Source organism: Hemitrygon akajei, chromosome 25, assembly GCF_048418815.1.
Source record: "Hemitrygon akajei chromosome 25, sHemAka1.3, whole genome shotgun sequence".
NCBI lineage: Eukaryota > Metazoa > Chordata > Chondrichthyes > Myliobatiformes > Dasyatidae > Hemitrygon > Hemitrygon akajei.
Window position 1 is genome coordinate 40,974,106 of NC_133148.1, and position 12,962 is coordinate 40,987,067.

At 47.5% G+C, this 12,962-nt stretch overlaps 1 protein-coding gene across 1 annotated transcript in view; it reads left to right on the top strand.

Annotated features, from left to right (window-relative positions):
• The window catches only part of eml2 (EMAP like 2), a 142,035-nt gene that overhangs the window by 23,556 nt on the left and 105,517 nt on the right, over window positions 1-12,962 (top strand). The window contains exons 2-3 of the mRNA XM_073029375.1: window positions 7,613-7,795; window positions 8,890-9,016. Coding sequence (XP_072885476.1) covers window positions 7,613-7,795; window positions 8,890-9,016 — 310 coding nt within the window. The remainder of the gene's footprint in view (window positions 1-7,612; window positions 7,796-8,889; window positions 9,017-12,962) is intronic.

Consider the following 12,962-nt stretch of genomic DNA (forward strand, 5'->3'; position numbering starts at 1 on the left):
ATAGGGCAGGGGAAGGAGGTGTGTGGGGGTAGGTGTAGTGGGGGGAGGTGTGTGTGGGGCAGGGGAGGAGGTGGGGAAGGAGGTGTGTATGTGTGGGTGGGGGTGGGGAGATAGGTTAGGAGGTGTGTGTATGTGAGTGTGTGTGAGTATGGGAGAGGGTGGGGGCAGTAGGGGAGAGGTGTGTGCTTGTGGATGGGTGGGGGTGGAGGAGAGGGTGTGTGTGTGTATATATGGGGACACTGTGGGAGAGGGGGTAGGAGGGGTGTGTGTGTATATAGGGTTCACTGTGGGAGAGGGGGTAGGAGGGGTGTGTTTGTATATATAGGGGACACAGAGAGGGGGTAGGAAGGGTGTGTGTGTGTGTATATAGGGGACACTGTGGGAGAGGGGGTAGGAGGTGTGTGTGTGTGTATAGGGGACACTGGGAGAAGGGGTAGGAGGGGTGTGTGTGTGTGTATATAGTGGACACTGTGGGAGAGGGGGTAGGAGGGGTGTGTGTGTGTGTGTGTGTATAGGGGACACTGTGGGAGAGGGGGTAGGAGGGGTGTGTGTGTGTGTGTATATAGTGGACACTGTGGGAGAGGGGGTAGGAGGTTTTGTGTGTGTGTGTGTGTGTATATAGGGGACACTGTGGGAGAGGGGGTAGGAGGGTGTGTGTGTATAGGGGACACTGGGAGAGGGGGTAGGAGGGGTGTGTGTGTGTGTATATAGTGGACACTGTGGGAGAGGGGGTAGGAGGGGTGGGCAGTGGGGAGGAAGATGAAGAAATGGTCGACATTCTTTGGGTTGGAGACACTTCCCCAGAGCAGGTTGGATGGTATTTGAAGGAAGTTTCTGTGTTCATTCCGAAATGTAAAAGATTTATGATCAGTGGAACAGCAGCTTGACCTTCAAAAAGTTGGCAGGAATCAGAATGAGAATCAGGGTTATTATCACTGACATATACATGGAATGTGTTGTTTTGTGACAGCAGTACCGTGCATACATGGATAATACTATATAAATCACAATAGCTTACAGTACCGTGCATACATGGATAATACTATATAAATCACAACAGCTTACAGTACCGTGCATACATGGATAATACTATATACATCACAACAGCTTACAGTACCGTGCATACATGGATAATACTATATACATCACAACAGCTTACAGTACCGTGCATACATGGATAATACTATATACATCACAACAGCTTACAGTACCGTGCATACATGGATAATACTATATACATCACAACAGCTTACAGTACCGTGTAAAAGTCTTAAGCACCCAAGCTATACTTACGTGCCCAAGACGTTTGCACCAGTATGAGTGTATGCATATGAATATACATAAATTTTTAAGTACACATTATACATAAAATAATTAAGTAGTGAACAAAGAGAACTAGAATACTAAGGTAGTGTTCATGGGTTCAGTGCTCTGCTCTGGTGGTGGAGGAGGAAAAGCTGTTCCTAAAATATTGAGTCTGTGTCTTCCTGTACCTCCTTTCCGACAGAAGCTTGTCCTGGGTGATGGGGTCCATAATGATGGATGTCTCCTTTTCGAGGCATCGCCTTTCGAAGATGTCCTGGATGCTGGGGAGGCTCGTGTCCATGATGGAGCTGACTGAGTTTACAATCTTCTGCAGCTTTTTCTGATCCTGTGCAGTGGTCCCACCCATACCAGATGGTGATGCGACTGGTTAGAATGCTCTCCACTGTAGAAATTTGTGAGCATCTTTGGTGACATATCAAATCTCCTCAAAGTCCTTATGAAATACAGTCTCTGTCATGCCTCCTTCATAATTGTATCAATAAGCTGGGCCCAGGTTAGGTCTTTAGAAAAGTTCACACCCAGGAACTTGGAACTTACTTAAGAATGTAGGCAAGGTTGGCATGAATTGGCAATTCCTAATTTCCACAGCAAATGGGGTGAGCCTCGGCCTTGGCGCATTTTGGTCTGGGTGGCTCCATAGTGTTTTGGGGGATGGAATTCAGGGTTTAGCCACAGTGACAATGGTGCATTTTAAGCTGAATGGTGTGTAGTGTGAAGGCGAATCTACAGGCAGTGGCATCACTTTGTACCTGCTGTTCCTGTTTGTCCAAGTGAACGAGTTTGGGAGTTGGTGATGTGGAACACAGAATCTAAAGCACTACGTCACAGCTCAATGTTGTGCCAACATTTTATCTTACTCTCAGATCAATCTAACCCTCCCCTTCTACAAAGATTTTTAATCATCTGTGTACCTACCTGTTTCTCAAATGTCCCTATTGTACCTACGTCTACCACCATCCCAGGCAGGGCATTTCACACACTCAACACTTCCTGTGTTTGGAAGCAAAAACTTATTGTTTCCCTCTATACTTCCCTCCAATCACCTTAAAATAATGTCCCCTTGTATTAGCCATTTCCACCCTGGGAAAAAGTCTCTGGCTGTCCACTCGATCGGAGACTGAATTGGGTTTAATATCATCGGGATACGGTCTGTCCATATCCGATGAGGACATTGGTGACCATGGTTTCCCATACAGATCTATCCCTCGTTCTTTGGATAGCTTCCATTTCCCCGATGAGTAGCCACCTGGCTGGGCTTTTGATGTACGTAAGCCGAGATCTTCCTCTAGGTTTGCTCCCCTCGATCTCTCCAGAGAGTGTGAGTTTTTCTAGCTCATCTTTCCGCACGATGTGTCCTAGGAATCCGAGTTGTCGTTCTCTTACTGTTGGTGTGAGTGATCTAACTGCTGGCGCTCACCTGAGAACTTCTTCATTTGATGTGTGTGCAGTCCATGATACTGTAGGTCGTGAAACTTGCTGTCATGCAGCAGAAGTACATTGTAGTGCATAATTTTCTAAAAATGGTAAATTACAGTGTGTATTGTGTGTGTGTGTGTATTAGAAATTAAGGAGTGGGCAATGGGGAGGAAGGTAAAGAAATGGTCAACATTCTTTGGGTCTATTAGTGCAAAGAGAGAAAAAAGTTCAAGGTGAATTTTATTATCAGAGTACGTCTATGTCGCTATATACAACCCTGAGATTCATTTTCCTGTGACCCTACTCGATAAATCTATGGAATAGTAACTATAACAGGGCCAATGAAAGATCAACCAGAGTGTAGGAGACAATAAACTGTGCATGTGCAATAAATAATGAGAGCATGAGATAACGAGTCCTTAATGTGCAGTGATTGCTTGTGGCAGCATTTTGTGGGGAAGAAAGGTAGTGAGGAAGAGTTCAATGTTCATTCGGAAATATGATGGCCGAGGGGAGGAAGCTGTACCTGAATCGTTGAGTGTGATCTCTGCCTCTTGTCATCTCTTCGAAGTTGCCTCTCATCCTCCTTCACCCCAGAGAGAACAGCCCGAGCTTGCTTAATCTTTCCTCAAAGCCTGGGTGAATTTCCATGCTACAGAAGTAGATTGCCGGGGCCCCAGTCTATCCCACAGGTCACAGGTTTGGGAGATGCAGCTTCGAGTAGCCATGCAGGACTCTGTAGGTGCTGTCTCATTGTGTAGGGTGGTGCTCCGAGCTAGAGGGTGCTCAGCTTCTTGAGTGTCCGCCTATGCAAGTGTCAGCTTCCATGATAGATTGTTATCCAATTGATTGAATTCTCTAAGTATCCTAAAGCCATGAGGCTGGACAGTTTTGTGGGTCTTTACGGAGATTGCATTCGTTTTCAGAATTGGCATTTGTATAATTGTAGCTATTTTTGTTTCATTCATTTATTATGTGCTGTGTCGTGTGACGTTGGTGACCAGGATAGTTCTTGGCAGATTTTTCTACAGAAGTGGTTTCCCATTGCCATTATCAATATTCTTCAGAGATTGTCCGCCTGCCGTCAGTGGTTGCATAACCAGGACTTGTGATCTGCACCGGCTGCTCGTACGACCATCCACCGCCTGCTCCCATGGCTTCACGTGATCCTGATCGGGGGCTAAGCAGGAGCTACACCTTTCCCAAGGGTGACCTGCAGGCTAGCAGAGGAAGGAGTGTTTTATACCTGCTTTGGTAGAGATGTATCTCCAGCCTAACAGCCTAATTGTTGTTTATCTTTTTCAAAGTTGAATTTGTTGTCGTATTTCATTAGGAATTTGAGGAGCTTTGGTATGTCACCAAAGACTAGTAAATTTCTACAGATGTACCACCGCGAGCACTCAGATTGGTTGCAGTCAGAAACTCTTCCTCAGGACTGGAAAGGAAGTGGGAAGCAGCCAAAATAAAAAGATGGGGGAGAGTGAGGAGCACAAGCTGGTGAGTGGAAAGGTGGGATTAAATAAGAAGCTGGGAGGTGGAAGAGGTAAAGGGCTGATGAAGAAGGAATCTAATAGGAGAGGAGAGTGGACAATGGAAGGAAGAGAAGGAGGAGGAGAACCAGAGGGAAGTGAGAAGAGGAAGGATGAGAGGATAACCAAAATTAAGAATGGAAAAAGAGAGAGGCAGGGGTGAAATTACAAGATGGTAAAAGAAATCAGTGTTCATACTATTAGGTTGGAATCTGTCCAGATGGAAATTGGGGTGTTGCTCCTCCATCCTGAGTTTGGCCTCATCATGGCAGTAGAGGAGGCCATGGCAGACATTTCAGGCTAGGAGGTGATAGGTGGATGAGACAAAGAGTTGAAGAAGAAGGAATCTAACAGGAGAGGACAGTGGATCAAGGGAGAAAGGAAAAGCAGGGCAGGGTTGTCAACATCTCTATCTATCCTGGGCTGAAGAAGGCATTCCTAACTCAATTGGAGTTTGAGGAGATTTGGTCCCAATGCCACCAAAGACTAGCATGTTTCTACAAATGTACGTTAGAGAGCATTCCGACTGGTCACAGCACCATCTGCTGCAGAGGTTGTAATCTCAGCGCAGATAATGGACTGTCTTCATACAATGCTATCCTCCAAATCTTCATCTTCATTGATTATCATTCAAGATAATTATCGATACCTTTGAATTCTTTGTAGTTCTTAGGTTGTTGAAGTAGTGAAATTGTTTCGTTTTCATCCTGGTCGCTTCTGACAACTCCAAGCCTGAATGCTTGAAATTGCAGTGAGCAAAACAGTTGAGAATTGTCTTCCTGATTACTCCTGGCCATCTACCATTGACAAAAATCACTGCTTTTTGAGCACAAACACACACAACTGGTGCTATTTAAAATCGGTTCGTTCTAAGCATGGTGCAGTGTCAAAGATATACAACTGACGCTAGTTGAAACCTGTTCAGCAAAAATCTGTCCCAATTAAGCAGCAGAGTGTCCCAAACAAACGAAGGAATGCTGGCTATTCTCTCGATTTGCTTTGGTTCTTTCAGAGTTGTTCCAAAGAAGCAGCTGCCCGAATAACTGAAGGCCCAATAAACTGGAATTTGTTCTGATTAGCTGTTGTTGCTGGTCACTGCCAGCAGGGGGCCCTGTTGCTGCATCTCTCTGGATTGGTCCTGTTTAGGAATTCAACAGGCCGTTAGCAAACAGAAAGAGAAACTTGTATCGGGTAGTTGTAAGGGAGTTAAGAAATTACTTCACTCAACAAGGAGTGAAAATCTGGAATCTGTTGCCTGCTAGGTAAACGAGAGGAGAAACCCTCACCATATTTTGAGCTAGAAAGTGGAATTCACACACAATTCATCTTTAGTTGTCACGGACAGGATGGGCCCAATGGCTTCTGCAAAGAATCTGACAAGTTGTAACCCACAGGAACGTGGAGCCAGAGTGAGAGTGTGTGGTTCACACACAGTCCATCTTTAGCTGACGTGAAAGATCCTGTACAAGTTGTTAGGGTGGTTAAGATGTCATATTGTCACAGTGGGCGCTGACAACGTCTTGACCCAGGGACAGAGGTACGGCAGACTCTGTCACAGTGAGTGCTGGCAATGATTGAGTCCAGGAGCGGATGAATGGCAGACTCTGTCACGGTGAGCGCTGGCAATGACTCAGCCCAGGAACGGAAGAATGGCAGACTCTTATCACGGTGAGCGGTGGCAACGTCTTGACCCAGGGACAGAGGTACGACAGACTCTATCACAGTGGGTGCTGGCAATGACTCAGCCCAGGAACGGAAGAATAGCAGACTCTATCACGGTGAGCAGTGGCAACGTCTTGACCCAGGGACAGAGGTACGACAGACTCTATCACGGTGGGTGCTGGCAATGACTCAGCCCAGGAACGGAAGAATAGCAGACTCTATCACGGTGAGCAGTGGCAACGTCTTGACCCAGGGACAGAGGTACGACAGACTCTGTCACGGTGGGTGCTGGCAATGACTCAGCCCAGGAACAGAGGAAAGACAGACTCCCCATGAAGAGACAGAAACTAGAAGTTAGACATAGGAATAGCAACAGAGGCACAACTGAGTGACACCATGAGACAAATCATTCTCCACAGACACAAGGACTCAGCCCAGTTCTACACGAGAGTCCCCATTAAATAGTCATAGAATCTGGAAAACCCACGCCAGTCACAATTAACTTGACAAGATTAAACAGACAACACCAAGGCTCAAAAACTCTCATTAAGACCACAATTAGTACACACAGGTGTTTGGAAACGTGGAACCCCAGTGGTCTGCGGCCTGCCACAAAGGCCTGCAGGGCTCGTGACACACATGCTCACTAGTCAGGAGATCGAGTTCAAGAGCTGTGAGGTAATGGTTCACCTCTATCAAACTCTGTTTCGACCACACTTGGAGTATTGTGTTCCGTACTGGTTGGCTCTTTATAGGAAGGATGTGGAAGCTTTAGAGAGAGTGCAGAGGAGATTTACCAGGATGCTGCCTGGATTACAGAGCATGTCTTATGAAGAGAGGTTGAGCAAGCGAGGAATTTTCTCTTTGGAGTGAAGGAGGGTGAGAGTAAATTTGATAGAGATGTATTAGATGATAAGAGGCTAGATCAGAGACTTTTCCCAAGTCAGAAATGACTAATACAAGGGGCCATAACTAAGGCGATTGAAGGAAAGTACAAGGGAGATGTCAGAGCTAAATTCTTTACAAAGTGAGCAGTGGCACTTGGAACAGCTGATGTTAGAGGCTGATACCTTACGGGTATTTAAGAAATGCTTAAATACACACTTGGATAATTGAAAATAGTGTGCTGTGTAAGGGGAAGTCTTAGATTGTCCTTAGTTATAAGGTCAACACAACATTATAGGCTGAAAGGCCTGTGCTGTGCTGTAATGTTTTTTTTCAGAGTACTGTGCAAAAGTCTTAGGCCCCCCTAGATTTTTTATAGGGTTTTAGATGGTATGGCCTCCACAGAACCCTGACTTCCACATCATTGAGGCCATCTGGAGAGATAGAAGCAAGCGAGACAGCCAAAGTCGGCTGAAGAACTGCGGCAAGTCCTCCAAGATGCTTGGAGCAACCTACCAGCCAACTTTCTTATAAAACTGCACGACCTAAGAGAATTGATGCAGCTTTAAAGGGTGGTCACACCAAATGTAGATTTAATTTAGTTTTATACATTTATTGCTCTTTATAGTAATTTTTTGATATTTAGAAACATTATAATTTGTTATTTTTGAAAGCATCTTCGCTCTAAGAATTGTTTTTCATGTGCCTAAGATTTTTGTGCGGTACAGTATGAACAGGATGGGCCCAATGGCCTCCACCACCTGTCATTCCATGAGCTTTTTGTCCTTTTGCAGATGACAGCGTGTCGGCCGCCAGCAGCCTGGACGTTGGCGACCGCATCTCCTACCTGGAGCAGAGGATGCAGCTGCAGGACGACGAAATCCAGGTGCTGAAGGCGGCGCTGGCGGACGTCGTCCGGCGCCTGACCTTCGCCGAGGAGCAGCACTCCTTGCTGAATAAACGGGCGCCCAGCAGAAGTAGGTTGAAGGGGTGGGGCGCCGCGGGATCGTTTGACGTGATCCGAAAGGATGGGCAGGAACTGGGTTTAATATCTCCCACAACTTGCCAACCCCTCTGCAGCGTCAGCTTGGACTGCCTCATTTGCAGGCCATTTGGCCCATCGACTACCTGGCCCACCAGAGCAACAACTCCAGTCCCATTCTCCAGTTTGACCCCACAGCCTCGCAAATTACCAGTCACCATCCTCGCCCCGGAAAGAACCATCTCCCACGTACCCATCCACTCCTCTTTTGAAGATGCTTAGAGTTCTAGAGCACGCAGCTCAGAAACAGGCCTTTTGGACCGTCAAAGTCGTGCCAAACAATTCTACCTACTCCCATCAACCTGCATGGGGAGCCATACCCCTCCTAAATTTATCCCAACTTCTCTTAAGTGTTGCAATTGAACCCACATCCATCACTCGCGCTGGCAGCTTGTTCCGCACCCTCAACGTTCTCTGAGTGAAGACGGTCTCCTTAAACATTTCACCTTTCCCTGCACCGTACTAATAAAATTTCTCTGTACTCTGTCAATTTTATTGATGTCTTCCCTGTTGGTAGGTGACCCGAACTGAACACAAATTTATACAACCGCCATCTCATATAGTACGGTACGTGTGGCACGGTGGCGTAGTGGCTAACCACAACGCTTTACAGTACCAGCGACCCGGGTTCAATTCCCGCTGCCTCCTGTAAGGAGTTTGTACGTTCTCCCTGTGTCCCGGTGTCCCACAGTCTAAAGGTGTACTGGTTAATTGTTCATTGTAAATTAGGCCAGGGTTAAATCAGGAGCTGCTAGGAGGCACGGCTCGAAGGGCCAGAATGGCCTGTATCTCAGTCGATAAGTAAATGCAACTTCTACATAAACATGCATGTTCTATTTCTATCAGAGTTCCAGATTGTTAAAAGAACTTCATAAATAGCAGTTGCTTATTCATCTTTATTTCTAGCCCCTGTACTCAAAGATATCTTTTCACCTCTGAGATATTTAAGAGCTATTATTTTTGGGCAACAGGGGCTTTTGCTAAGTTTTTCTCTTGTCTTCCATAAACGTTCCCTCTTCTGTTTCCCAGCTCGCCTCTTCATGCACGCTTTGTCCTCTAAGCCCAACCTGAGTAATGGAACAGCAACGCCTCCAAAAAGAAGCAGTACCGTCCCTCAGTCACCATCCTCGCCCCGGAAAGAACCATCTCCCAAAAGGTATTGTGTTATTGTGCACCGTCAGGGTCGACCATGGATGATCGCTTTCCAGCTCTCTATATGATACGCAAGCCAGGGCAGTATGATATGGAGAACAAGCTGTTGCCCATGTAGCGGGCTGCCCCTCTCCGCCCATCTAATAAATGGAAGGAACGGCAGAGACTGATACAGTTTAGCACCAGCTCCACCACAGGAGTTGCTGGTCAGCGTTGAACTCAATGTAGGACTACCTTAGGGACTCCAGCTCCGGATTTTTCCCTCAGGGTTTACTCCCAAAGCCTTCCCCGTGAGTGGGTATATCCACAAGGTAGTGGGGGTTCAGGATCAGAGTTTTCCTTCTAGGTGAGCTGCCAACCACAGCTGACGAGACCCATCTGCCCGAAGCGACTGGTTTTAAGGCATCAGTAACCCACCTTGGCCCCTTCTCCGGAGAGTAGAAACGGTTCCACCAGGCCCAGTAACTAAACCACACCTGAATGCCAGGAGTTGGACTCGGTTGCCAGAGGCTGTTTGAGGAGAATGCCACTGGGATCTCTCGTTGTCTTGCGGGCAGACTCAGTAAACCCAAGAACCATATTAGAGTCACTGATGGGCCGCACCCAGCAGGGCAGACAAACAACCAAATGCAAAGGAAGAATACAGTAATTACAGGAGTTAAGCACACCGAGTCCTTCAGAAGATTGTGAAATCTGTTGATTTGAAAGTACATTTAAATCCAAAGGGAAACTACACACTGCAGACTGCAGTGAGAGTAATTCAGAGGAGGTATATTTAGAAGTGTTGTAAGCATCCAGCAGAATGTCACCATGGTTCACCGGATAGCGCAGAAAATCAGTGCGTTTTTTCTCTCAGGGTGGAATTGTGAAATGCCAGAGCAGAGGCTGCTAAGGTGAGCTGGGGAAAGTTGAAGAGACGTGTATGAGGCAAGGTTTGTTTCTATCAGGGGAGGTGATGGAGTGAGATGCAATAACAACATTTAATAGCCATTTGGACAGATACATGAGCAGGCAGGGGTTGGGGACATGGAGACCATGTGCAGGCAGATGGGATTCGTTTAAATTTTAACACGAGAGATGCTGCGGAGGCTGGAAATCCAGAGCAACACACGCAAAATGCTGGAGGAACTCAGCAAATCATGCAGCATCTAAGGAAATGAATGAGGCTTTTCATTCTAGGACGAAGGAGATGTCCTCCTTTTTCAAAGAAAGGGGCTTCCCTTCCTCCACCATCAACACTACCCTCAACCGCATTGCTTCCATTTCATGCACGTCTGTTCTTACCCCCTCCTCCCGCCACCCTACCAGGGATAGGGTTCCTCTTGTCCTCACCTACCACCCCACCAGCCTCTGTGTTCAGCACATAATTCTCTGAAACTTCCACCATCTCCAACTGGATCCCACCACCAAGCATATCTTTCCCTCACCCACACCCCACTTCTTGCTTTCTGCGGGCATTGCTCCCTATATGACTCCCTTGTCCACTCGTCCCTCCCCACTGATCTCCCTCCTGGCACTTTTCCTTGCAAGTGGAACAAGTGTCACACCTGCCCTTACACTTCCTCCCTCACTACCATTCAGGGCCCCAGACAGTCCTTCCAGGTGAGGGGACACTTCACCTGTGAGTCTGTTGGAATCCTATACTGTGTCCGATACTCACGGTGTGGCCTCCTGTGTACCGATGAGACCCAATTGAGAGATCACTTTGCCGAGCACCTCCGTCAGCTGGAAAACGTGGGATCTCCCAGTGGCCACGCATTTTAATTCCACTTCCCATTCCGATATGTCCACCACTGGCGTGATGAAGCCACACTCAGGTTGGAGGAACAACACCTTATATTCCATCTGGAATATAAACCTTCAACCTGATGGCATGAACATCAATTTCCCTAACTTCCATTTATGCCCCACCTTACCCATCCCCTTTTCCTTTCGCCTTTGCCCGCCCATTGCCTCCCTCTCGTGTTCCTCCGCCCTTTTCTATTTTCCAAGGCCTTCTGTCTCTTTCACCAACAACTTCCCAACTTTACTTCACCGCTCCCCCTCCAGGCTTCACCTGTCAAGTTTCTCTCTCTCTCCTACCTCCACCTTTTAAACCTACTCCTCTGCTTTTTTATCCAATCTTGCTGAAGTGTTTTGGCCTGAAATGTGGACTGTACTTTTTTCCATAGATGCTGCCTGGCCTGCTGAGTTCCTCCAGCATTTTGTGTGTGTAATTTGATTATTCCCATTGGAGCGGCATGCAGCGTCTCCACTGATCAGCGCCATCTAGTGGTATTTCTCTTTACATTACACAGAAAGAGGACCAGCTTCATCCATCCAACTAGGAAGATGCATTTTCTGCGTGAAGGCTATTAAATAGTTTTAAACATTTGTATAACAGCCATTCAAGATATTACATTTAGATTAATATTGGAAAATGAAGAAGCAACTAGACAATTAAATGGTGCCCATTCAGCAGACTTGGAAAACTCAGAGACACAAGAGAATGCAGATGCTGGAATCTGGTCACATGCAAAATGCTGGAGGAATTCAGGACTTCAGGCAGATCTGTGGAGGGCATTGGATGGTTGATGTTTCATGATGAGATGTCCAGGTGGAGGGACTGACCCACTGATGAGATGTCCAGGTGGAGGGACTGACTCACTGATGAGATGTCCAGGTGGAGGGACTGACCCACTGATGAGATGTCCAGGTGGAGGGACTGACCCACTGATGAGATGTCCAGGTGGAGGGACTGACTCACTGATGAGATGTCCAGGTGGAGGGACTGACCCACTGATGAGATGTCCAGGTGGAGGGACTGACCCATTGATGAGATGTCCAGGTGGAGGGACTGACCCACTGAGGAGATGTCCAGGTGGAGGGACTGACCCACTGATGAGATGTCCAGGTGGAGGGACTGACTCACTGAGGAGATGTCCAGGTGGAGGGACTGACTCACTGATGAGATGTCCAGGTGGAGGGACTGATTCACTGATGAGATGTCCAGGTGGAGGGACTGACTCACTGATGAGATGTCCAGGTGGAGGGACTGATTCACTGATGAGATGTCCAGGTGGAGGGACTGACTCACTGAGGAGATGTCCAGGTGGAGGGACTGACTCACTGATGAGATGTCCAGGTGGAGGGACTGACCCATTGATGAGATGTCCAGGTGGAGGGACTGACTCACTGATGAGATGTCCAGGTGGAGGGACTGACTCACTGATGAGATGTCCAGGTGGAGGGACTGACCCACTGATGAGATGTCCAGGTGGAGGGACTGACCCACTGATGAGATGTCCAGGTGGAGGGACTGACCCACTGATGAGATGTCCAGGTGGAGGGACTGATTCACTGATGAGATGTCCAGGTGGAGGGACTGACTCACTGATGAGATGTCCAGGTGGAGGGACTGACTCACTGATGAGATGTCCAGGTGGAGGGACTGACCCACTGAGGAGATGTCCAGGTGGAGGGACCTGCTCACTGATGAGATGTCCAGGTGGAGGGACTGACCCACTGATGAGATGTCCAGGTGGAGGGACTGACTCACTGATGAGATGTCCAGGTGGAGGGACTGACCCACTGTTCCTCCAACATCTTGAATGTTGCTCTCAGAAAACTTTTTTCCAGTGAGATATGGAGTGCTTGGCCACAGCAGCCTTCTTGGGCCCAACATGTGGTGCAAGTGTTTGTCTTAAACATTCTTTCTGTGATTGCAAGACCCTTTGGACATTGGTAGTTCAAACTACTGCAAATCTGGTCCATTAGTTCATTGGCAAGATCGACAGAGAGGAGCTGAATAGCCTCAGATTGTTGCTTGGACCAGGCCTTGATGCTGCGGCACCGCCTGTTGTAGTCAGAGTAGGAGACGCTAGTGGTGGTGTGGGAGAGAATAGAAGCATGGCAGTCATGTTGGAATCTGTGCTGGGTTGGGACTGGCTCCTCCCAGTTGGTGCTGCCCT